Genomic DNA, 27,240 nt, shown 5'->3' with positions numbered 1-27,240 from the left:
TTAGAGAAGATAGGATTTACTGGGTGGCCACAAACTGCTTTTAACTAACTGTCTCAGTTTCCCAGTTTGGCTTGTCTTGGAATTTTCCTAGCTTCTTACTATGCTATAACAGAATGAGCTACCTATATTTCATCAGGTCTTTCAGGTGACACTTTCTGGACTGAGCAAATACTGTATATTTTGAACTCCCCAAACACTTTTTATGTTAAAAAGCTACTATTGTTTTTACAGATGATCAATTTCAGAAACTGGAATTAGCACTGACAGGCTCAGGACTTCCTGTTCTGGTACAGTTTGATTCAGGAGGTGTTCTTAATTTCCCACCTTGTTCCATTGGTGAACATTCAGAGGTTTCGTTTATTATGGAAAATCGATCCAAATCACTTCCTTTGATGTATCACTTTAAAAAAACTGCAAATTTCAGAATTGACCCTGAAAGGGGCAATGTTGATGAAGGATGTATGCAGGTAAGATTATTCTATACTTTCACACACTTCAAATAGTTTAAGGTTTGCTAAAATGCCTTGCAGAGGATTAAAAACTATTTTTTTTTTTACCAATGTTTGTAAATTGTGTCTTTGAAATCAGACAACGAATGGGTCCGGGCTGCCTGTCACTACTTGAGCCAATTAAGCAGTGACAGGGTTGAATCCTATATGTGCGTTTGTTCCAATAATGCCGGCAGTATGGGAGAGCAGTGGGTCATCCATGAAAATCTGCCCTACCACTCCCCGACAAGCCAGCCGCTTATATTGAGTAGGACAAAGATTACATAAGAAAGGAGGAATTACAGGCAAGTAGGCAAGGTATAATGATTGCAGGTTACAGGCAATGCAGGCTGGGGGTCGCAAAGGGCGGGTGCCTCTTCGACTCCAGTGTTTAGGGAACAAGGTTGTTAATGGAGAATGGACCCCATTCCAAGGTTAACTCCCATGTCCCGGGGCATACAACTCTCAGCCAAGTTAGAATGTGCTTTCTCTAATCAGAACAACCACAGTTAACAGAGCATGATTAATATTTCTTATAACTACACTTAGTCCCCACTATTCTATTTCTGCCCTAACATCTTTTCTGTGGTCTAGTTATGAATATTTTTGTATTGGCACTCACACAGTATCTATAATTATTTAAGCGCCTTTCATCTGCCGAGAAAAGCACTTGATACTATAGGAAATGTGAAGAAGTGCAAAGAATAGTTACAGCTTCTAAAATTTTTTTTTCTCAGAGAGTATTTATTTATCTAGTGCCCAAGAGGCTGTCCCCTAAACTTAAATATTCGGCATGGAGTCTTGTCACTCCCCGCTGTGGGTGGGTGCAGGAATAGGTCCTGCAGCCCTTGTCTAGTCAGTGGAACCCAGGAACAGTGGTGAGATGCCACCATGCCAGCAGCTGCCAATAGCAGCAAAAGGCGAAAAGGAGGTGGGAGCCAGGTATTTATCCCAATCCCAGAGATGCCAACAGGAGTCAAGATTCTTTGGGTCCCACTGCCAAACTGAAGGTTGGCCAAGCTGGGGTGTACGCATGTGGCAGAAGTGGAGGTCCAGTGCAGGGGCAGAGGCTGTAGCCCAGGTGTCCCCCCCAGTGCCAGCTAATCCAAGACAGGAGAGAGGGGTTGTGGCAGTTTTGCCTCTTAAGGGCCCAGGCCTGGCCCTCATGTGAAGTGAGGTGATACAGGGTAAAGTGAGCACTATCGCCTGAGTACTTGCTAAAGGGGTAAGTTTCTGAACCTTTTGCCTGTTCCATACCCCCCGCCCCCAGCTCTTCAGAGGCTGATGTGGAAGGCATCCTGTAGCCACTAGTCAGAGGCATTGTGTGTCAGGGGCACGGTGAGGGGTGGTGGGTCCAGGGACAGGCTGGCATCAGGAGGCTGGTCATCATTAGATAGGCCAGCATCAGGTGTGCAAGAGGTGCCTGCCTGCAGGGAAGATGACAGATCCGGTCATAGGCTCCGGTGTTTGTAACCCTGGATCCTCACCTACAGGCCCCCCAGGGGCTTGCCTCAGCCTACCACCTACTTGCGCGGTGTGGCTTGAGGTCCCATGTGGGAAGTGCCTGTGTAGCAGGAGCACAGTGGGGACATCCAGGACATAGTCTGTGTGGCTCAGCCATTTCGTCTGCGCAGACCGTAGACTCACTGCAGCTCCAGCCAAGAACAAGCTGGGCTCGTGGTTAGCGGAACACTGCGGCCATGCAATGGCATTGGGAGCCTGGGACAGACACAGCCTGCGCCGCCTCTGGTGTCTCCACCAAGGGCAGCCAGGCAGCTTCCCCCGGCTAGAGTTTAGGAAAAATGCAAAATAGTGTGTTAAAAAGAGATCTGTCACAAGGTGATATAGAAACTCAGAGGGCAGTGTGTTTACTTCTAGCCAAGTTGAAAGGTCTTCGTATGATAGTAGCACGTGAGCCTGACCTTCAAGGTTCAGTAGAATTTTCAAATTTGAAACCTGACTGCTGGCCTTAGCCTTGTACAGAGCAGAAAATTTGAACAAGGCCTATGTGGGAATAGCAGGCCAGCTTGTGGATGTCAGGGGCTGCTTTCCTCTTTCTCACTGCTGTACTCAGATAACTTTCCCTACTCCTCGAAACCAGGGGTTGGCTTACCATGGTCCACAGGCCGAATCTAGCCTGTTCTTTTACGTAAACTATTATTGGAATATACCAGCTCTTGTTCACCTACTGTCTGTGGCTGCTTTTTAAATTAAGTTAAATTTTTCTAATTTTTCTTTTGTCTGTTGTGCTTTTAGTATATCTAGGTAGTCAGAGAGTATCTAAGGTTATTAAGATTTGTTCCTGTGTTTTTGTCTTAAAAATTTTAGCTCCTACATTAAATGCATTATCCATTTTGAGTTGCATACGGTTTTATTTAGAGATCCAGATTCTTTTACATATAGATGTCCAGTTATCCTAGAATCTTGGCACACTTATTGAAAAATCAATTGACTGTGAATGCAAGAGTTTATTTCTGAACTCACAATTATATTTAACTTATTTATGTTTATCCTTATGCCAGTACTACAGTGTACATACTGGTTAGTGTTACAGTGATTTTTTAAAATTGGGAAATGTGAGTCATCAAAGTTGGCTCTTTTTAAGAAGTATTTTTGACCATTCTGGGACCCTTGAAAACCTATATGAATTTTACAATAAGTTTACTAATTTCTGCAAAAACAAACAAACAAAAAACAACCATCCCCCAAAATAACAACAAAACAGCAGCTGGGATTTTATTTTTATTTTTTTAAAAATAGATCTTTATTGATTTCAGAGAGAGGAAAGGAGAGGGAGGGAGAGAGAGATAGAGATAGAGACATCAATGATGAGAGAGTCATTGATCGGCTGCCTCCTGCACACCCCCGACTGGGGATGGAGCCCGCAACCCGGGCATGTGCCTTGACCTGGAATTGAATCCCGGTTGCCTGGATCCTAGGTCAATGCTCAACCGCTGAGCCACACCCGGCTGGGCAGCAGCTGGGCTTTAAAAAATATATATATTTTTTATTGATTTCAGAGAGAGGAAGGGAGAAAGCTAGATAGAAACATCACATCGATGAGAGAGAGACATCGATTGGCTGCCTCCTGCACGCCCCCTACTGGGGATCGAGCCAGAAACCTGGGCCATGTGCCCTGACGGGAACCAAACCGAGATCTCCTGGTTCATAGGTCGACGCTCAACCGCTGAGCCACGCCGCTGGCTGGGCAGCAGCTGGGATTTTTGATAAGAATTATATCGAATCCATAAATCTGTTTGGGAGTGTTGCCATTTTTATAATATTAAATCTTACAATTCATGAAAACTAGATATCTTTGCATTTATTTATGTCTTTTAAAATTTCTTTTATGGTGTTTTCTAGTTTTCAATGTACAGGCCTTGCAATTCTTTCAGATAATTATTCCTAAGTATTCTGTGCTTTCTGATTCTATGTAAATGGAATTATATTATTAATTTTTTTTAATTAAAATTAGTTTAATATACTTAATTTAAAATTAATTCAAGATTAATTTCCTAATGTAGAGAAATGCAGTTGATTTTTTTGTATATTGACTTTGTTTCCTCTACCTTGAACTTCTTTATTAGCTGTGGTAGTTTTTAGTGGATTCTTTGGGATATGAGATCATGTTACTTGTGACTGGAGATTGTTTTACATCTTCCTTTCTAACCTGAATGGGTTTTATTTATTTTTTCTTACTTAATTGTGTTTAGAACCTCCAGTATAGTATTAAATAGAAGTGACAGGAGAGGATGTTTTTCTTGTTCCTAATCTAAGGGGAAAGATTTTACTGTTTCACTATTAAGTATGATGTTGGCCATGGGTGTTTCATAGATTGCCTTTATAAACTTGAGGAAGTTCTCTTCTATTTGAAGTTTTTTGGGGGGTTTTTATTGTGAAAAATTTTTTGTGTTTTCTCAGATAATTTTTATGTGTCCATTACAACGATAATGTGGTTTTTGTCCTTTATTAGGATGGTATTTTATATAGATTGACATTTAGATGTTAAACCTGGGATAAATCACAGTTATACATAGTGATAATCCATTGGATGTGTTATTGGATTCACTTTGATAGTATTTGGTTGAGGAATTCTGTATATATATTCATAAGGGACATTAGTCTGTCTTTGGTTTTGACATTGGAGTAAAACTGGTACTGTAGAACAAGTTTGAAAGTGATCTTTCCTCTTTAGTTTTTGGAATAGTTTGCAAAGGATTGTGCTAATTTTTCTTTAAGTGTTTGATACCATTTATCATCAAAGTCATCTGATTCTGGGCTTTTCTAAGTCAGGAATTTTTTTATTCCTAGTTCAATCTCTTCTTATTTTAGAGCTATTCAGATTTTCTCTTTTAGAATGACTTAAAGAGCTTTGTGTCTAAGAATTTGTTTGTATTATCTAGGTTATCTAATTTGTTGGCATACAATTGTTCACCGTGTGCCTTCAGACCCTTTTTTATTTGTGTAAAGTTGATAGTGATGTTCTCTCTTTCAGTCCTGATTTTAATTAATTGACTCTTTTTTTTTTTTTTTTGCTTGGTGGGTCTCCCTAAAGAGTTTTTAAATTGTTGATCACATCAAAGACATAGTTTCAGGTTTGCTGATTTCTTTCTGATTCTCTATTTCATGTATTACTGCTCTTGTCTTTATTATTCATTTTCTTCCTTTCACTTTGGGTTTACTTTGCTCTTCTTTTTCCTATTTCCTAAGATGGAAGCTTAGGTTATAAAGGCCTTTTTCTTTTTATCAGTGCTTACAGCTATAAATTTACGTCTAACCACTGCTTTTGCTGCATCTATAAGTTTTGGTATGTTATGTTTCAGTTTTCCTTCACCTCAAAGTATTCTCTAATTTCCTCTGAGATTTCTTTGACACATTGGTTGCTTAGGAGTTTGCCATTTAATTTTTATATATTTCTGAGTTTCCTACCTTTCCTTCTCTTTATTAGTTCTTTTGAACAATTTGTATACTTTATTGACATTTGTTTTCATATTTACTTTGTTTTATTGAGGTATAAGTGATATAAAACATTTTATTAGTTTCAGATGTACGACATAATGATTCAATATTTGTATATATTGTGAAATGATCATCACAATAAGTCTAGCTAACATCTATCACCATATGTATTTAAAAATTTTTCCTTGTGATGAGAACTTTTAAAATTTACTTTTTTAGCAACTTTCAAAATATACAATACAGTATTATTAATTATAGTCATCATGGTGTGCATTATATCCCCAGGACTTATTTTTTTATAACTGGAAATTTGTACATTTTGAACCCCTTCACCCATTTTGCCCCCCCCCCCCCCCCCCGTCACCCTCTACCCCTTGTCTCTGGCAGCTACCAATAACCTGTTCTCTGGGCAGCTACACTGTCCCGCGCATGTGTGTGGCCATCTAGATTCCCAGGGATATGTCAGAGCTTTTCAAATACCTTGTGAATAATTCATTTTGTGCTTCCCCCCCTCTTTTCTCCTCCCTCCCCTCCCCTCCCTCCCTCCCTCCCTCCCTTCCTTCCTTCCTTCCTTCCTTCCTTCCTTCCTTCCTTCCTTCCTTCCTTCCTTCCTTCCGTCCGTCCTTTTTTTGTGTGTTTGTTTAGCCTCTTATTAGCTTTAAATAGTAGCGCTACCCCAGGTTGCTGTGATGTTCAGCAATTACCGCTGACTTTTTTGGCGTGGTGGGAGACAAAACTTTGGGGAGAGAGTTTTTCACACAGAGTGAGCTCTGAGTCAGGTCAGTTACAGGCGAGCTCTCATGATAGACTTTGCAGCCAGCTTCCAGATAGGCCACATAGGGGCAGTTCTCTGGGAATGGGTTTTGGGAGAGCTCCAGCAGGATTCTTCTTGCTCAGTGGCTGCTAAGCTAATCGTTTTCACAGCTACCATAGTTGCAAGGCTGTTTTTTTTCTTTCTTTTTTTTTTTTTTAATATATCTTGATTGATTTCAGAGAGAGAGGAAAGGAGAGGGAGAGATAGAAACATCAATGATGAGAGAGTCGTTGATCAGCTGCCTCCTGCATGCCCCCGACTGGGGATGGAGCCCGCAACCCGGGCCTGTGCCCTGAGCGGGAATTGAACCCCGGTCTCCTGGATCCTAGGTCGATGCTCAACCTCTGAGCCACGCCCGACCGGGCAAAGCTGTTGTTTTTCAAGGAGAGCACAAAACTGGGAATAGGAGAATGGGATTACAGTAAGTAAAAAATGCCACAAAATCCTTTATTTTTTAGATATTCAGCTATTTTTTTCTTAAATAAATACCCCTTGGATTTTTTGCAAGCTTTTAGATAATTTTCAAATAACTGAGAAGTTGACTTTGACATTAATTCCAGTGGCCTTTTTCTGTTTGTAGAGGAGTAGAATTCTGGAGGTCCTTAATCTGTCCTTCTGGAAGTGCTTAAATACCATTGTTCTTAATTTTTTTCTTAAATAATTTTCCAATACTATATCTCATAAAGGTTTGTTAATACTGTATATTGTATTTCTAAATCACTTTAATATAACCACGATGATCTAGGTCTCCTTAAAATTTTATAAACCTTTTTTTTGGATTTGTCTTTTATTTTTTTCTAACAGTACAGTATTGTTTTCTTAATCCATCTGGGCTGCTATAACATAATATCCTACACTGTGTAGTTGATAAACAACAGAAATTTATTTCTCACCGTTCTGGAGGCTGAAAGTCCTAGATCAGCCAGCATGGTCAGGTGAGGGCCCTCCTCCTGGTTGCAGACCATGTATTCTCACATGGTGGAAGGGGCTAGGGAGCTCTGTGGGGATTCTTTTTTTATAAGAGCACTAATTCCATTCAGGAGGGCACTGTTCTCATGTCCTAATCACATTCCAAAGGCCTCATCTTCTAATTCTATCACATTGGGCATTAAGTTGAAACATAGGAGTTTTGGGGGTTCACAGACATTTACCCTATAGCAACTGGTTACTTTTCTTCTTTTTTTAGAAAGTGACATGTTCGTTCATTCCACATCAAGTTGGAGTCTTTAAAGTGAAGCAGTTGGTAGAGTTTATTGGCCCAGTGGCAGATAAAAATTTTCGGTCTTTATTGTTGAGACCTTTTCATCAAACACAGTTAGTTTTCAAGAGTGTCTGCAAACTTTCCAGTAAGAAAGTTGTGATGAAAATCAATCACGGTAAGCTATTGTGGACCCTTACCTTTTTTCTCCCTAGGTTAATATAGAATTATCTTAGTATGCTAATTGCTGAACTATATATATCAAATGTGATCTAAGCTAATGGTTCTTACCTTTTGAATGCCTCAAAATCACCAAAAGGTCTGTTAAAATAGATATCCTTGGCCTACATCCCGGCATTGATTATTAAGTAGGTTATTGTTGGAGCCAAAGATTGGCATTTCTAACGTTCCCAGTAGATGCTGATGTTGCCATTTTGAGGATCACACTTTGAATACACTGGTTTAGTGATCTATGAAATTTATTGAATATTTTAATGGTTTTTCTATTTTATTCTTCTACTTTTTGTTTGAGTGTACAATATAAACTGTTTTTGACCATTTCATGAATATTCTTGTTGCTGTTGCTTCATCTAATCCTCAGTTACCTTTTATAAATCGAACCATGTGAAATTGCTGATATTCAGCTCTCTTTAACCTATACAAATTTGTTTCATGTAGGCCAACCCAGTCCTTCAAGTTAAAATGTTTATTTTTTTATGCATTCATTATTTTGCTACATTGCTTTGTGTCGGTCCATTTATTAAATGAATAATTTATATTTTCTGAATGTTTATTTAGGGATTTAGCTTTAATTTAAAACCAGTGGTCTAGTGTATTAATTAACTCATGGATGTTATTTGGAAAACTGAAATTAAAAAAATAATAATTTAAGCTTAATGTCCAATTCTATAAAAGGCATATCCCCTATCATCACTAATCCTACGGGACAGTTTGTGATCAAAGATTTGGCAAAACACAAGGAATATGCACCTGTTGCAATGCTTCAATCAACCATGACAACCATTCACAATCATCGCTCAAGGAAAGACTCAGTGAAGAATGCGCTGATCGCCTTTCCCAATGACCGAGCTGCAAGTATCAGGCCTGGAGGCCAGGGGAAATGTTTCAGGTAACGTGCTATATTAAAAACCTGACATTTTGAAAGAGGCAGTGACCAAAATGATATGCAGAGGTCTTACCATATACTGTTGTAACAAACTAATATTGGTAATAATGATGATGATGATAGTAATAAAATTTATTATCTCTCTTTTTCTCATTAGAGATGGTTGTTGAATTCTACTGTATTTGCTTTATCTCGCCTTTCATCACCTCTGCTCTCTACTTGCCAGGAAGTGAAAGGTTTATCAGATTATTCTTAAAATATGCTGTTGACAATTATAGAATAATAATAGATATAATCACTTTTGGAGCTGTATCAAGTCTTCACAGTAGTCATGTTCATTAAGTTTGTCCGAGAGTTTGAATTTATCTAAGATTAAAAAAACCATATAAACCTTTAAAACTCAGGAAAACCAGCCATCCTCCTCTTCATCATCATCAACTTTGTTCCATCCCCTCGAAGTCAGGTTTCCAATAACCTTTCCCTCATTGAACTAAAACTTCCCTAATTAGGATCATAAGTGATGCTAAACCTCAATTGAGATTTATCCAAACCTCAAGTTAATTACTTCCTTACTAACACTTAGAAGAAACCCAGCCTGCCTACATCTTTATCTGAGCCATCAGAGTAGGAATGGCTTTTCCACATTTGACACTGAAATGGGTTCTTTTCTGCCTGCTTATTTGCTACTAGTAGACTGTCGAAGCCTGATAATATCCCTCCTTTGGCTTTCTCTACTTGTCTGTACCTTTGGTGAGGCATTAAGCTCATTTAATTTTACAGCAATACCATTTGATTTTTGGCCATAATTGTTTTATTATTCACAATTGGAAAACTCTGGGTTTTCATATAGTCTATCTTATTATTTTATTTTACAATTCCATCCACATCAGCCTTTCTTTTTTATTTGACAAGTACCATAAAACACAGAAACATAAAAATCACTCAGATTCCATTTTAAATAAATTTTATAGACTACAAAAGGAAAATCGATCCCTCCCTGTGATTCATTGTACTCCATCCCACCCTGCAGAGGTAGCTGCAGAAAACAATTTTTTAATGTGTTTTTTTAAAATTCTTATGCTTAAATATATCTATATAGAGATGTAACATGTTAATTAATGTTAACATTTCATTTCTGTCTAAATCAATATTAATTAGATGATCTAAAAATGCCACAAGTTTTTTGAAGAAGGCTAAATATTTCCTATTCATTCCATGGCCATAATTATTTTTTTTTCAACTCACTGTTTTCTATACTAATAGAAATGCAGAATTTAGTCCAGTTATTTTCTGGCTAGCAATTAGTAACTTTAAGTAATGAAATTTTTTAGTATATTAAATTGTTGGTAATTATTGTTCCTATTTTATTTTTAATGCATTTTTACCTGTTCAAATTTTCAGAAGAAAATAAGGTAGGAATATTTGTCTAGTTTTTGTTTACTACAGTATGTCCTGTGCTTAGAATAGAGTCAGCCATATAGTAGGCACTCAGTAAATACTATTTAATAAATAAGTGAGTAAAAATGTTTTATTTACATAGTAATTTTTATCCCCTGTAATTTGAACATTAAAAAAAAATCACCTACTCAAAGCTGCAGAGGTATATGTTGAAGTCCAGTTTTTAAGGAGCTGATAAGCACTTAGATGTGTTAATAGCCAACTCTGTCACTTCAGGCAGCTCCTATAATGGTGTATCCCCTGCTGATAAGGGGGGGACTACTGTACTCTTTTCCAAGTCCCTCCTTTTCTTCTTGTTACAGAAATAGGAGCTGCACATATAAGAATTATTTCTAGATTCTAAAGGTGGTTAAGGTTCACAGAGCCAAAAAAGGAAATTTAAATAACTACCTTTGAATAACAAAGCATTTGTTTCTCTCTTATTCCCTCACTCTCTTAAAGACTAACTCAGTGAAAGCTGTCTCACTGTAAGCATTGAGGAATTGTTGAAAATAAGGAGAAATATTAGATTAAATTTCATTTGACTGTATGACTATAGAATTCCCCCATATCCAGGGGGTACATTCCAAGACCCCCCAGTGGTTGCTTGAAACCACAGATAGTACCAAACTTTATAGGTACTGTGTATTTTTCCTATACACATATACCTATGATAGAGTTTAATTTATAAAAACACAGTAAGAGGTTAACAACAATAACTAATAATAAAATAGAAATTATGACAATATACAGTACTGTAATCCCCCCCCCCCCCCAACCGATCTGATAACCAAGAAGGTTGCAATGTGACAGGCAGGGAGCATATGCAGCATGGGTACACTGGACAGAGGGGTGATTCACTCTCGGAAAACCCTGAAATTTAAAACTTGTGAATTGCTTATTTCTGGGATTTTCCATTTTTGTTGGACTGTGGCTAACTGAAACTGGAGAGTGAAACCATGGATAAGGACAGACTGCTGTAATGGGTTCATACTTAATGAGTTAATTATTGAGGGTGAGAATCTTATGATCAATAAAATTTGCTGAGGATTGAGGCAGATCAAGGCCAGAAGATGTGAATAATTGTACCTTTTGGGTTTTCGTGTGCAAAGTATATGGTGGGTAAAAAGGAAGAACATGAACCCAGTGAGTGAATATGAAATATAACACTAATCAGATTCAGATCTAGTCCCATCTGTAATCTAGAACTGCCCAAGGTGCTTCCTTGACTGTTTCCCCAAGGGTGGGTTCAGGGTGGGGGTCATTACATTTCAATAACTTTAGGCAGTTTCGCTGATTTTGTTAAGAAGGAAACTAAATATTCTTCTAGCTCTCTGTAATAATGTCTTGATACATAATAGGGTATGAGGGAAAAGACTAGAATCTGTCCTGTCCACTGTTCTGTGCACAATCCCTGGCGTGGGTGGCACTCAATAAATACTCATCAAGTAAATGAATACATGTCAATATTAACATGACTTGCTCATATTGTAGGACGATTTTCACAAAGATTCCAAGATTCAACTATGTGGATCCTGATTTTGCGTATACTGATGCTGAAATATTAAAAAAGAAAGCACATGAACAGTATTATAAAAGCTACATTGAATATTTGAGAAATGCACGCCTGCAGAAACAAGCAGAGAGGTAAAGATCACTTCCCAAAGCAATTTGAAACACAGATTATGGTGCCTATAGAGCCACATTTTTTTTTCTTTACACCTTAGTTTCTTTTTAGTGATTTAAATGGCCTTTTTATATATGAAAATAGTAAAACCTTGAGCTACTTTCACTGCAGTGACTTATTTCCTTACCTTTGATCTGGGAATGTCTGAGGTGGGTCTCCCCAGCAGCAGATCCTAAGACAGGGATGCCACAGCACATGAGATTTTTGCAAAGTGTTCTTTTAGGAGAAACCTGTCCAATATGAGAGAGACAGGCCAGGGCAAGGGAGGGAGCTGAGAAACGATGTGTTTCAGATAAAGTTTACACTCAGCCTGAGGCCTAGGGTCTCTTGAGCATAAATTATAGTATATAGTTGTTCCTGCCTTGACCCAAAGGGGCATCCCTTTTGTGCTCCGTATCAATCATTGTCTGTGAGCTGATCTTGGGTGTGGTGGGGTGAGCATGACTTTTTTGGGGAGGCATTTGAGAGTGGGGCCTCCTCAGCAGAGGGCGTTTTTGGGCAGATTAGCGCACCCGTCTGCGTAAGTGGGGCAGCGACAGCCCATGCAGTGTGAGGAGGATTTGAATTTACAGATGTGGTTTCCAAAAGACTTGACCTCAATTAGTTGTTATGATTTCAACAGGGAAGACGTGTATTCCTATGACGATCTAGACATAGGGTTGCAGCCATCGTCAGGCCTAAAGTCACCGTCACTCATGCAGTCGGAGCTGGAGGAGGAGCCGTCTTCTGCAGAACGTGAGCTCAAGCCTTACCAGCTGCTGTGCACCAGGAATATAGAATCCAAGGAAACAAAGGCTCTAGGAAGAAAGGCATGCGCCATACCGTACATTTGATTATGCCATGAGAATTCTGAAGTTGCCTTTTGCAGATCTCAAACAATTGAATTTTGAAATAATTTGATTTTTCACAGGTTCTCAAAGGGCTTAAGTCGCACCCATCCACACCTTCTGAAAAACGTGATTGCAGCTTAATGTTGACACCAAAGCAGATTCATCAAGTAATCGTTGGTAAGGATTTATAAATACCTGCTAATGTCTTTGTTTTCTAAACAGATGTATTCAAGTGCCATTTGTATTCCACAAAATTTACCAGTTTAAAGTATGCAAGTCAGTGAATTTTAGTAAATGTGCAGGGTGATGCAATCATCATTGCAACTCAGTTTTAGAATGATGCCATCACCTTCATAACCATAGACAGTACTCACTCTTCCCAGCCCTAGCCCCAGACAACCATTAATCAACTTTTTATCTCTATAGATTTGTCTGTTCTGAACATTTTGTATAAAAGGAATCATACAAAATGTGTTCTCTCTTATACTGTTTCTTTTACTTAGCTAATGTTTTTGAGGTTCATCCATGTGGTAGTAGGCGTAAATTTGTGTGTGTGTGTGTGTGTGTTTGTATATCTAAATAGTATTTCGTTTTATTGGCATATCACATTTTGTTCATCCATTTACCATCTGATGGGCATTGAGCTGTTTCCAGTTTGAGGCTATTGTGAATAATGCTGCTATAAACATTCACCTGTAATTCTTTGAATGAACATATGTCTTCATTTCTGTTGGTTAGAGTCCTAGGAGTGGAATTGCTGGGTGGTACGGAAAATTTATATCTAACTTTCAAGAAACTGCCAAAAATTTTTCCAAGATGACTGCACCCTGTTACAGTCCCTACAACAATATATTTCGACAACACCTCCAGTCCGGAGTTAGGAAACAAGTGACAACTGCATAACCTTGCAGAGATGTTACACTCTTGTCCCTCCCTGGGTGATTTTCCCCAGACCTATTGAAGGATGATTACGGTGAAAGAAATCCTCGCTATACTGGTCTGAAGAGGGGGTTCTCATTTCCTTCTCTGCAGGCTTAGGGTGGCCCCGAGAGGTGGACAGAGGACGATTTATTGGTATGGATGTGCTGATTCTCCCTTTAGGGAAAACCCAGCACACGAAACACCAAATACCAACTCTGATATTATTCAGATTAAAGGAGACATCAAAAGATAAACAAGGTCAGGGGCAAAGCAGTAGAAGGTGATTAAATACCATTTACTCTGCTGCTGTTTTGTTCCATGCATGTAGATAGGCACTGGGCGTTATAGTCCCAGGAATTTACTTTTACTGTTGGGTGGCAAATGCTCTGCATCTTCCAGACTGGTGACCGACTTGTCAGAATAAATCTATACAAATGCAAAAGGAGCAACGTTCGATTGCAGTGCGCAGTGCCTCTTCTACAGCTCATCTACCAGCTTCTCTCCCTTCTTCACCTGATGTCCTTGGCATATTACTAGTGGCCCTCTGGGACAGGACCCCTGTTTGAGTTTACAAGGTCAGCAACTCTGATGATAGAAATTTTGAATCAGCTGGAGGAAGCTTGTATGGAGGAGGCAGTTTATGAAATTGGTGATGTAGAGGAGGTAAAATTTTTCTTCTACCCTTCTGAGTTCTTTGGCTGGTCTAATAACTAAAATTGACATAAGACAGGTTAACAGGAGAAAAACAAATTTAATTTCATATATGTGGGAGCGCCATAAAACATGAGACCCATGGAAAAGTCAGACAGCTGAGGCTTATATGCTCTCCTGAGCTAAGGAATGGGATGGGAGCTTGTAGCTTCAAAGGAGAGGAGAGTAATTCACAGGACAAGAAGAATAGATGTGTGCCCTGCTACACAGATAGGCCATTCAGATAAAAGTGATCTCTGGTAATAAATAGCTCTTTCTCTGAGCCGAAGCCCCCTGTCTAAGTTCTTTTAGGTAGTCAAGAGAGAGGTAGAAGTTTTCCTTGAGTCTGCCGGGTCTTAATTGCCTTCAGATCAAAATAATCCACATGCTGAAGTGACATATTTTGGGATCACTTATTCTGTTTTTCTTCAAGGCTCATTCATTTTTATACCTTAAAGGTGCTTTTGAGCCTATGCACAGAACAGGGAGTATTACTATCAAAGGACATTGCAGTGAAAGAAAATTTGGCTCTATATCATATTTTTAAAAATTGATATGGCTGTCAAGAGACACAGTAGAGGATTTGCAGATTAATTGAGTCAGTTAGAGAAAGCTATTATAGGAGTCTGGGTTACATTGGAAGTTCTGTGAGGTATTGTTTGCTTCATCAGCATATGTCCAGTTATTTTGGTTTTAAGCTACCATTTATGGATGGATATTATAAGCCAGTCATTATGTTGCACAATTTACAAACATAATCTCACTTAATCCTTTAAATGACATAAATCACTTATGAGGTAAATACTTTTATTTCCATTTTAGAAGTGAGTAAGGCCCAGAGAGGTGAAACACCTTGATCAAATTGCTCTAGTATTTAGTGGGAAGGAGGGGATTTTCAATTAGGTTTCTTTAGCCATACTTTCTATCTTGATTTCCCTTCTCATTCATTTTTTCTTTTTATCCTCACCAGAGGATATGTTTTATTGATTTTAGAGAGAGAGGGAGGGGGGGGAGAGAGAGAGAGAGAGAGAGAGAAATCTATGTGAAACGTAATTGGTTACCTCCTGTACATGCCCCAACTGGGGATGGAATCTGTAACCTATGTATTGTTAAATAATAACATAGAATCTTGCATCTGTTTTCATAAAATATATAAGTCTATATTTTTGCTTTGTTTGATTTTGCTTTTATTGTCTTTCTTTTGGCATTAATGTTGGCCCCCTAAACTGAGTTGGGAAAGTTAAGAAGTGTTCATTCCTCTACTATATTCTAAAAGAGATTGAGGCAAATTCTTTATATGTTAGATAGAATTCTTCAGAGACCCCACCTGAGTAAGGAGATTTCATTTTCAGATGATGTTTAATTACAAATTCAGTTTTTTTAATAGTTATAGGACTATTCAGATAATCTACGCAGTTTTAGGAGAGTTTTGGTAGTTTGGGTATTTTTTTTCTTCTTCTGAATTGACCTTCATCTAAGATGTCATGTTTATACGCATAGAGTTATTTGTAGCATTCCCAAATTATCCTTTTAATGTCTGAGTCAGCTGCATCTGTATTGATAGAGTCTGCTACCTTTTTAATGCTGGAAATTTATATCTTCCTTCTTAATTTCCTTTTTCAGTCTTGGTAGAGGTTTATCAATTTTATTGTTCACTTCAGAGAACTGGCATTTAGTTTCATTGATTTTTCTCTATAAGTTTTCTGTTTTTAATTTCAGTGACCCCTCTTGTATTTATCATTTCCTTCTGTTTGCTTTGGATTTTGGATTGCTTTTCTTTCTCTGTTCTAGTTTCTTGAGGTAGAAGCATAAATTATTGATTTAGACTGTTTTTCCCTAATATAATCATTTAGTGCTATAAAGTTCTTACTACACAGTACTTTAGCTACATCCCACATATTCTTACATATTTTCAATTTCTTTCAGTTCAATCTGTTATTTAATTTTCCTTGAAACATTACCTTTGGCTCATTAGTTATTTAGAAGTGTGTTGTTTATATTCTGTGATTTTTCTGTTTTCTTTCTGGTACTGTTTTCTAGTTTGATTCTGTTTGGTCAGAGTACATGCAGGTATGGATTCAGTTGTTTTAAATTTTTGAAGATTTGTTAAGTTTGACCCTGGATGTGGTCTCCCCTGTTGAAGGTTCATGTGGCTTGAAAAGTAGTTGTATCCGCTGAACGTTCTTTAAACGTCACTTAGATTCCTATTAGTTAATGGTGCTGTTAAGAAACTATGTAATGCTAGGGGAAAAACCATTAGAAAGGTTTATAGAAACATCCAGTATTCACACAGGCCAGGAATAGTGACAGAAAGTTCCCACTTGGCAGACTGGAAAAAACAAACAAACCTCATAATTCACAAGACATTGGGGCAGAGCACTCAGAAGGTCTTACCTCAGTGGTGGAAAATAATTGTTACTATTCAGAGCACTACTATGGACCCAGGCAACTTTCATAAAAGCAAGACCTGGAAGGATCTATCTGTTTCAAAGGAACTTCCTCCCAGAACAAAGCTCAAGAATATTTATAGGAGTATAAAAAATATCCAGCACCTAATGTGGTAAAATGTACTATATGCCATCCAAACAAAGACCAGTAGGCCTAAAAAGAATCAGGCAAACACCCCTAATAAGGAGAAGAATCCATCAATTAAGCCTACCCAATACGGATACATAGGTTAAAATGATCAGTCAAGGACACGAGTTTTTATAATTACCTTCCATATATTCAAAGAATTACATAGAGACGTAGAAGATATGCAAAAATGATCCATATGATCTGTAGATTCAACACAATTCCAGTCAAAATTTTGTCAGTATCTTTTGTAGAAATTGACAGGCTCATTTTAAAATTCACATGGAAGTGCAAGAGAATTATAATAGTCAAAACAATTGTGAGGCGAACGTGATAAGCACTATGCTGCAGAAACGTGGCAATCAGGGTCAAAACAGTTGTGAAATAGGAAAACAAGTTGGAGATAAAAGAGTACCTGGCTTCAAGATTAATTACAAAGCTACAGTAAGCAAAACAGTGCAGCACTGACATAAATATAGAAATATATTTATGAGCCATAAGTGAGTGTTCAGAAATAGGCCTACACATATTAGACAACTGAATTTTGACAAAGGAACAAAAGCAATGAAGTGCAGAAAGAGTAGTTTATTCAATAAGTAGTGCTGGAACATATGAGCCACACACCAAAATAAATAAATAAACATATAAATAAATAAATACATAAATACAATTAAAAAATAGAGTTTGTATCTATATCTTACATTATATTCCACAACGAAATCAAAATAGATCATAAGCCATGTGCTTCCTTGTAGAAGGAAGCATAGGAAAAAATGTCTATGACCATGGGACAAGCAAAAATGGATAGATACGACAAAAACATGATCCATAAAAGAAAAAAATGGGTAAATTGGAGTTGATCAACTTTAAATACTTCAGCTCTTCAAAAGATACTAATAAGAGGTTAAAAACAAGCCATAGATTGAGAGAAAATACTTACAAATTACATATCTGGTGAAGGCATTGCAACCAGAAGGTATGTAAAACTTTTGAGACTAAATTTTGAGAAAACAAACAACCCAATTAAAAATGGGCAAAAGATTTGAACAGGTAGTTCATTAACAAAGACCTACAGCTGACAAGTAGGCACACAGAACGATGCACAGCATTGTTGGTTGTTAGGGAAACACAAAATAAAATCACAGTGAGATAAATCTATTGGAACTGCTAAAGTTAAAAGAAAAAAGTTCACCGTTTCAATTGTTGCTGGAAGATGTGAGGGATCTGGGACTTATATATATGGCTAGGTGGGAATGTGAAATTATACCCCACTTTAAAACAGTTTGCCAGTTTCTTATACACTTAAACATATGTGTGCCATATGATCCATCCATTGCATTCTCAGATATTTATCCAAAAGAAATAAAAGTATATGTTCGAACAAATATTTATGCACAAATGTTTTAGCAGCTTTGATTGTAATAGCCAATACCTGGAAACAATCCAAGTGTCAGTCAACAGGGGAATGAACAAACATTCACCTATAATGAACCACTACTTAGTAATGTAAAGAGATGGACTCGTGAAACAACATGAATGAATCTCCAGGGAATTTGCTGAGTGGAAGAAATCAGAGAAAAACTGTACAATCGTGTATTATTCCACTCATATAAAACTTTAGAAAATGCAAACCAATCTACTATGGCATAAAGAGGATGAGTTGGTTGTCTGGGAAGGAAGAACACAGAGGATGGTGGGAAGGGGAGAGTATAAAGGGGCATAAGAATACTTTTTGGAATGATGGACGTTCACTCTCTTCATTGTGATTTTTTTCACAGGAGTAGACACGCCAACACTTAAAAATTTTACACTTGTAAACGTGTAGGTTACTGTATATCAGTTATAATTAAATCAAGCTGTTAAAAAGCAGGATAAGACATCATTATTTAATGTATGACAAAAACTTTAGGCATTCAAAGGGGAAAACATAAGCAGTAATTCATGGGAAAATTACCAATTTTTGTAAATTCTGGATAAGTGAACATAAAAATGTATTGATGAGAGTGGAGAGGTTGTTAGAGTATGAAAATACATGTACTAAGGTGAGTTATAATGAATACTAATAATTTTCCATATAATCAGAATATAATTATATTGAATTTTAGCCAGTAATCTCCAAACATCAAATTATGGACATTTAGATAAAACTTGGTTAATAATTTCTGATATTATAATGAATACATTTCTGAGCACCATTTTTTATAAATTAATTGATCAAAATATACTATGAAAACTTTTAAAAAAATGAACACATTGCCAATATTAAAGTTAATAACTTTTCTTTTTTTAGGGCCCTCTGTCCTTAATTTTGGTGATATTTGTGTGAACTCCATAAATACTCATCAACTGCATGTTGTTAATATGCTACCTAAGCATATTTTGATCCGTTTAGATGTTAATTTGAAAGAACTTAAGAAAACCAAACAATTTTCATATGTGATTCCACCTTCAACCAGTACTTATATTCCAATTATATTTCAGTCTCCCACCGCTGGAAAATTTTGGAAGTACGATTTATTTTCAAATTTATATTTGCTAGAATCAAAATGTCTTATTATAGGATATGTTTTTATTTGCCCCAATAATTGTAGTATATATTATATTTGATCCCAAGACATAGAAACTATATATGTATCAACTTGTAGATTCATAGACTAGTATTTCAGTTGTAGTGTATCTTTCATGATTAGTTAGATGTTTTGCTTACTAAGAATTAGTTGTGGATGTTACGTCAATAGTATATGCATTTTTACATGTAACTTAATTCTATAATTACAAATAGTTATTATCAGTTAAATTTGGATACCTCTGTTTTGTTACAGGTCTTTCACCTTTAGAGTGAACAATATACCTGGTGGGCACCTCCTGGTGATGGCGGTTGTCATGCCAGTAAGACTTGAGCTATCTTCTAATGAGCTAGTGTTAAAACCGAATGGCTTCTTGTTGGAAACATGTTTTAGGGGCACAGTGAAGTTGTATAATCATCAGAATTATCTTGTTCACTTTGAATGGGTACCAGTAAGCACAAGAAAAGGAGTAGCATTTTCCATTCGTCCAAGTAAAGGTAATAGTTTATTCTGTTTGTTTGATTTAGACATTCATTTATTCATGTATTCAGGCATTAATCATTTATTGCCTATATACTGTATAACGGTGTTAAGAACATAGAAATAAATCTGATGTGGTCATCTGGGCATTTATTTTTACATACATAAAATATACACAAATTTGATTTAAAAATATGAATTCTGTATTGGGGTTCTCCAGAGAAATGGGAACAATAGGAAATATATATATATATACATACACACATATATGAGAGAGAGATATCAAGGAATTGCTCATATGATTGTGGGGGCTGGCAAGTTTGAAATCTGCGGGGCAAGTCTGCAGGCTGGAGACTCAGGGAAGAATTGATGTTGCAGTCTTGAATCCAAGGGGACCTTAGTCTTTTAAAACTTTCAGCATATTGGATGAGGTCCTCCTACATCGTGGAAGGTAATCTGCTTTACTCTAAGTCTATTGATTTAATGTTAATCACATCTAAAAAACACAGGCTCAGCAATATCTAGACTGATGTTTGCTCAAACAACTAGGCACCATAGCCTGGCCAAGTTGACAAATAAGATTAACTGTCACAGACACTGGTGAACTCAATATTTTTTTGTTTAGTTTTAGTTTGATGATGATAAGATATAATTCAGAATGACTTACATTTTGTTAGATTGTGAATTATTTTAGAAGGATCCACAAATTCTTTAGTCAATATTTAATACAGGTAATAAAATCTAATTAACAAAATTAAGAACTTAAAACTGTCATTTAAATAAGTAATTTAGCACAACCCAGATTATTTATTAAACATCTGAAGTATACTTCCATTATTATTTAGCAGATTCATTTGACCCAGCTCTTTTTTTGTTGTTAATACTGATAATATTGGGTCCTGCCCTAATCTAGAGAAAATCTGAGTAAATAATCAGAAGAAAGAGAAACTTATTCATTTTTTTTTGAGCAGGTAGCAAAACAGTGCTAGTTATATTATCTGCATCCTAGTTATAGGGTCTATATCTTGCATGGTGCTATGGGTGTCTGAAAGGCACAGCGCTTGGCACTTTTCCCTGTGTCTGCATCGTAACTAGGGCTGAATGGGCTGGGCTTCACCCCAGTGGCTGTCATGGAAATGCAGTGATGCTGCTGAATTTGTCGGAATAGAAGTGGAATTACAATATTATAAACTGGAACACCAGTTATACTTCTCATGATCTTTCATTCTTATTTTCACAGGGGAGATTTTAGTATTTATTTTTATTTTCTTTGGGCTGCTCAGAACACCTCTTAGAATTTTTTAAATCAAAGCCCCAAAACACAGTGACATTTAATTCCAAATACAATGTTTATGTGAGTAATGCCACTAGTCTTTAAGTACTTTCGATCTTTTAAGAACACAGATGATATAATACTCAAATCTAGTTCAGAGAGCATTAAAGAAAGTATGCATAATTTATATTATATACTTAGATTTTTCTTGTCATTTTTCTTTTGATGCTTGGACTAAATATAATAATTACTCAATTTTGGTTTTGCTTTGTATAAATAGAAAATGAATTTTTATCCAGTTATTTTTCTTATATCCGTTTTGCTGTATTGGTTTTGCATCTCAGATAACACATTTAATCATATCCCTCTCTATGTTTTTGTAAACTAAAATGACAAGTTCTAAATTAAATTAAAATGTTGTAATTGTCCTTTCTTCCTGAGGTGTGATATACATTGGATTTTGTTTGGTTAGTGGATATTATAAGGGAAGAATGTAAGAGTGAATTGATGTTTTTTAAGATAGAATTGGCTCACCCAGCTCAGCGGTTGAGCATCGACCTAGGATCCAGGAGATCGCGGTTCGATTCCCGGTCAGGGCACATGCCCGGGTTGCGGGCTCGATCCCCAGCAGGGGGCGTGCGGGAGGCAGCCGATCAATGACTCTCTCATCATTGATGTTTCTCTCTCTCTCTCTCTCTTTCTCTCTGAAATCAGTAAAGATATATGAAAAACAAAGATAGAACTGGCTCCTAATAGGACATTTTCATTAAGTACTGTTTATGTTTCTGCATCTTTTGTTTTCATCTTTGTTGTCTTTAACCTTACTGAACCCTTGAGTCCACTTGATCTTCAAACTTGAATCAGTTCACTGTCTTTCTCAATCCTCTCCTTCCTTGGCCATTTGTAATACCTGCCCTGCCATTCCCACCCTTGCTCAGTCTAGCCATCCAGTTTATTTTCCCTGTTCCCTGTTCAAGTGTCTTTATATATAATAGGAATCTTCTATGCCCGTGTTACTTCCCACCACAGTCTTCTTCACACACCAGTACTGTCACGTGACCTTTTTTACACTTACCCCAGCTTTGCCCTCCTTCAAAGTTCCTGTTCACCCTTCAGTCAAAACTCAAATGCCATCTCTTTAAGTGAGGTTTTCTCCACTTTCTTGGGCCGATTTAGACTCCCCTTCTTTTCAGCTCCCACTGTGTATTTCTTTTTTAAAAAATGTTCACTTTTAGTTTATTAATTTATTTTGCAAGAATCATTGACTTTCTGAATATGTACTGTTTGGAGGTACAATGCATGCATAGCCTTTTAAAATTATCTCCAATTATTTGTTTCTATACATCTCTTATTGTGGTTGTTGCTAAGCTCCTGCCTGATATTCATTCCCCTTCCTAACAGGGCCCTTGTTTTGTTTGGGGAAGCAGTGTTATCTAAAAATCTCTTTTCCCCAAGCTTCTGGCCAATGGGCTATGGACAGAATTTTCTTTTATTTCCATGCTTCTTCTTTATGCCAGGTACTGTTTGAAGTACTTCTATATCTCTTAGCTTATTTAATCCCCTACAACGATTCTCTGCGTTAGATACAATTGTTATCCCCATTTTCTGTGTGAGAAAACTGTTAGGCAGGTTAAGTAAATTGTCCAAGGTCTCAGACAGTAAGTCTGAGTTAAAATTTGAACCAGGGAGTCTGACCCTAGAAATTGTGCCCTTCTAACTACTATGCTATGATACCTTTCTCACTGAGGAGAGCCGCACAGTAAGGAGTGGTAGTGTGGGAAGCTAGAAGGACCATTGCTCCTTGAAGGCCTTGCCAACCTGTTAAGGCAGCCCTGGAATGCTTATTTGTGGACTTCTAATTTCATAAGATAAACAAACCCCATCTACCTAACCCACTGTAGCAGGACTTTTTGTCACTTATAGACAAATATAATCTTAATGGACTCCCACTAGAGTGTTAGCTCTTCCATGACCAGTTTCTATTTTTTTTATAAATAACTGTTGAGTACTAACATAAGTATTGGCATTCAGGAGTATTAATAATATCTGAAACTGGGTGTTCTCTGGGCATCACACACTATGTTAATTCCTTTACACGTATTGTTATCTCCCTTCATGGTCATAGGAGGTAGGCACTATATCTTTTTTTTTTTTTATGTTTATATCTTTATTGATTTCAGAGAGAGGAAGGGAGAGAGAGAGAGAGAGATAGAAATATCAATGATGAGAGAGTCATTGATCGGCTGCCTCCTGCATGCCCCTGACTGGGTATTGAACCCGCAGCCCGGGCTTGTGCCCTGACTAGGAATCGAACCCCGATCTCCTGGATCCTAGGTCAACGCTCAACCGCTGAGCCACACTGGCCGGGTGCGCTGTATCTTTTTTAAGATTGAGGAAACTACCACAGCATGAGAGCCTACCTGACCAAAGGCAAAGTTTGTGAAGATCACTCATCTCTCCCTTCATTGTCCATTGCCTTTGAATCTCAGGTGATCCTTTCTTCATTAAGAAAGAACTTCCGAGTTAGTTATTCTTTCCATCAGGTATTATTTTCTTACTTTAAAGGAGTTGATGAATTTAAACAGATAAAGCAACTCACACTAAATGTGCCTGATCCCTCCTGGGCTCTCAGTACATTTGAATTATAGAAGTGTGTTGATTTTCATAGCTATATCAGAAGTTACATTTCTAGGGATGTGAACATTAAAAGAAAGCCTCTGGTAATTCCTTCCTCTGAAAGCTGAATGAATGTCTGATGTTAATAAGTATTTCAGGGATCATGAACGGTTTTCGACTGTGTATGAATAAAGCCACCTCTAATCCTAGAGTGTTTGCTTCATTGACAAATGTCTATTTTTTGGAAATATTGGCATACTATTTGTCAAATATTTCATCTGCCTATTAAAGTTGGAAAATAAGTTATGCATTTTAGATTTTAATCAAACTGTAGGTCTATACTCAGTTGGTAATCACTCAGTATTTCCCTATATTTTGAGTTTAGTTTAAATAATTTGTTGTATAATGTCATTATATTTGTATGCCAGCCCTTATTTTGGATGTTAAAAAAATAAATATAATTAAAATTTGGAACTGTCTTCTTCTGTCTAAATCTTCTGTAGGCACTATTGAACCCTACTCCACACTGGAATGTGAAGTAACGTGGCTGCCGGGCTTCAGTTCTCCAGAAAGGGGAGAGTTTACTCTTTGCGTTGATGAAGGAAACACGATGACACTGAAATGTGTTGCACATGTAATGATTTCCCTTGAATATGAGTTTTATTTTCAGGGCTCTGAATTGGCTGGGTATACATGTGTGTGCAGAGTAGTTGGATATGTATACTATGTTAGTAAAAATGGATTTTGCATGCGATACTTAGTTAACTAAATTATGTCAGCATCTTTCTGGAGCCACTTCTCTACCATAAATGAAGACTTTGCTAAAAAGTGTGTTGTTATCTAGAATGAATTTAGAAATCCAAGACTTTTGTGCCAACAATACTAGCTTGTTATTAGAACCTCTAAAAACATATAATATCATCGGAGCCACTTGAAATCAAAATATTTCATTAATAGATGCCAAAGAAAATTAGAGAAAATTATATTTTTGTCCTACTCTGTTGCATTTTTAGTGTTCTAGTAGTAATTAATAATTAGTATGAAATGGATCTTGCAATTTACATAGCAAGGAAATATGGACACTTCTTATTTTTATAAAATATGCTTCTTGTAATGAAGATGTGAGTAAAGTGAAAGCTGCAATATATAATTTTAACTTTCTTTCTGTGGTAGAGCCCAGAAGGCCTTCACTTGGTGCCTCTTAATCACTAGAAATCCACTTGTGTATCAAATTTCCCTCCTAGTGTTCTTTGTAATTTAACACAAGCCAAATGCTGTTTTACTAAATCCCATCTCTATCACTATGCCATGATCATGCTCTTACATATTTCAGCTATAAAGGAGCTTATAGCCTTAAGAAATAAGAGCTTCATCTATTTTAATGATGGCAAGTGGCTGGCAGAAGTTAGTAGGGTGTTTCTCCTGCTCCAGGCTTGAAATAAGCTGGGTCCTACTGCTTTCACTGTTTTGTGTTCGACAAGTGTACTAATATAAATTTTGCCCACATCGTTATCCCGTGTGTATTTTTTTCTGACAGATAAAAGATGAGCAACTTAGTAATGTAGACTTGGCATTAATAATAGGTATCATTTATTGAGTAATTATAGTGTCAGGCATGATACTAAATGCTGTTCATGTATTATTTAATTTAATCCTTATGACAACTTTATAGGTATGTACTAGTAACTCAGTTGATGGGTAAGGAAATGGAGGATTTGAGTAGTTAATGAACTAATACAAGTTTACACATGCAGTAAATGCCCTAGTTGGAATTTATATTCAGATCTGCCTCCATAGCCTTTGCTATTACCTCTGATAAAATTTGCTTTCCGCTTTTCCTGCACTGGGATTGATTAAGAATTAAACCTTGAGATATCAGAATAACAAATTAGATTCTTTTTTGGTAAACTTTTGAAGCCCTTAAATTTAAATGGACTGTGAAGTATTACTCTTAAGAAAGTAAAGATGGCCTGGCCGGTGTGGCTCAGTGGTTGAGCATTGACCTGTGATCCAAGAGATCAAGGTTCGATTCGCGGTCAGGGCACAGGCCCAGGTTTCAGGCTCCAGCCCCAGTCGGGGGCGTGTAGGAGGCAACCGATCAATGACTCTCATCATTGATATTTCTCTCTCTCTCCCTCTCCCTTTGAAATCAATAAAGATATATTAAAAAAACTAAAAAAGAAAGTAAAGATAGAGCTACATGAAGTGATTAAATAAAATGTTCAAGTATGTCATTAATTTATGAAGGCCTTGACTATTTCCTCTTCTGTTAGCTTTGCTTGAAAACTATTATAACAATTACCCATACCATGTTCTTCAAATAATTTTAAGAATGTACTAAAAACTAAGACAATAAGAAATAATAGACCATAGGTAAAGACAATAAGGTCTGGTGTAAAGAGAACTGAATGAGGAATTGGAAAAGTTGGGTTCTAGTTGCCTTTGGCTACGGTTTGCTTTCCTGCAAAATGGGAGAGGTGGATAATATCAACATTTCCAAAAAGTCTTTCCGGATGCACTGGTTCTGTGAAATTATTTGTGCGGGATAAGGGGAGAGAGCCCTGCCCCTAAGTAATGCTGTGAATCACAGTAAACTCCTTCCCCATTCTCGGATAAGCAAAGTGTACGTCATCAGCATATTAAGTGCTGTGACAAGGCGTCTAGTAACACTACACAGTTGGGGAGATGATCTCTTACCTCTCCTTCAGTGATTAATTCACAGGATTCTCAGTCTTGGATTTACTTCTTCCATAGTTATTGTACTCCCCCTCCCGCCTTCAGTTGAGGAGTACAATTTGAATATCCCATTCTATTTTCCTTTCTCTTAAAATCTGATAACACTTCACATTTTAGAAAGTTCCATGAAGCTGAAAAAATATTTGAATTATCTGGTGGGGATAAAAAGAAAGTTGTTTACTATTACTCAGCTGCATTTTCCCTTTCCTCTTCTTACCCTTAGCGTGGTAACACCAAGGTCTTATTTTTGGAGCCAAGGATACTCTTCAATAACAGCCCTCAAGGTTTAACAACTTGGAAGAAAGTCGTTCTTCACAACGTAGGACAAAACCATGCTTATTTCAAGGTGATGTAAAATCTTGGAATCTGACTTAGATCAGATCACATTATAATGCAAATTAATATTTTGCTATGAGTACTGTGGCATTAATATATAGTCTTTATAAGTTTACCAATGCTAGTATTTAGATATTTCACATGAGACATCTGAGTACATTTCATCTACTTTGTCCTTTTAACTTCCCATAAAATTCATTTCTCGCTCCCTTTCTTTCTTAGTCTCTCTCTTTCTTTTCCTCTTACCCTCTTTTTTCTTTCTGCCTGTTATTTTGTTATATTAAAAAAAGATTAGTCATTTGAAGAAAACACGGTTTAAAAATATACTTTGTCGATGTTATATTCCATGTTTAATTACATGCTTTTCCTTTTCTCCTCTGTCATCAGGACTCTTATGGTAGCAACAGGCATCATTCTAAAGATACTGTCATTATAGTTTCTTATTTAAATTTCAGGGTGGGGGTATGTTTAAAGTGGTGATAGCGGTTGTTGTTGTTGTTTTTACTGA

At 37.0% G+C, this 27,240-nt stretch overlaps 1 protein-coding gene across 1 annotated transcript in view; it reads left to right on the top strand.

Moving 5' to 3' along the window:
* Nucleotides 1-27,240, top strand: part of CFAP47 (cilia and flagella associated protein 47) — a 354,566-nt gene that overhangs the window by 25,663 nt on the left and 301,663 nt on the right. Inside the window, exons 8-17 of the mRNA XM_016216827.2 lie at nt 232-467; nt 7,448-7,637; nt 8,375-8,588; nt 11,517-11,669; nt 12,332-12,518; nt 12,620-12,716; nt 19,015-19,231; nt 19,547-19,788; nt 24,164-24,294; nt 26,620-26,742. Of these exons, the coding sequence (XP_016072313.2) occupies nt 232-467; nt 7,448-7,637; nt 8,375-8,588; nt 11,517-11,669; nt 12,332-12,518; nt 12,620-12,716; nt 19,015-19,231; nt 19,547-19,788; nt 24,164-24,294; nt 26,620-26,742 (1,790 nt within the window). The remainder of the gene's footprint in view (nt 1-231; nt 468-7,447; nt 7,638-8,374; nt 8,589-11,516; nt 11,670-12,331; nt 12,519-12,619; nt 12,717-19,014; nt 19,232-19,546; nt 19,789-24,163; nt 24,295-26,619; nt 26,743-27,240) is intronic.

The sequence above is a fragment of the Miniopterus natalensis genome, chromosome X (assembly GCF_054644295.1).
Source record: "Miniopterus natalensis isolate mMinNat1 chromosome X, mMinNat1.hap1, whole genome shotgun sequence".
NCBI lineage: Eukaryota > Metazoa > Chordata > Mammalia > Chiroptera > Miniopteridae > Miniopterus > Miniopterus natalensis.
This window is presented reverse-complemented; position numbering and strand designations above follow the sequence as displayed.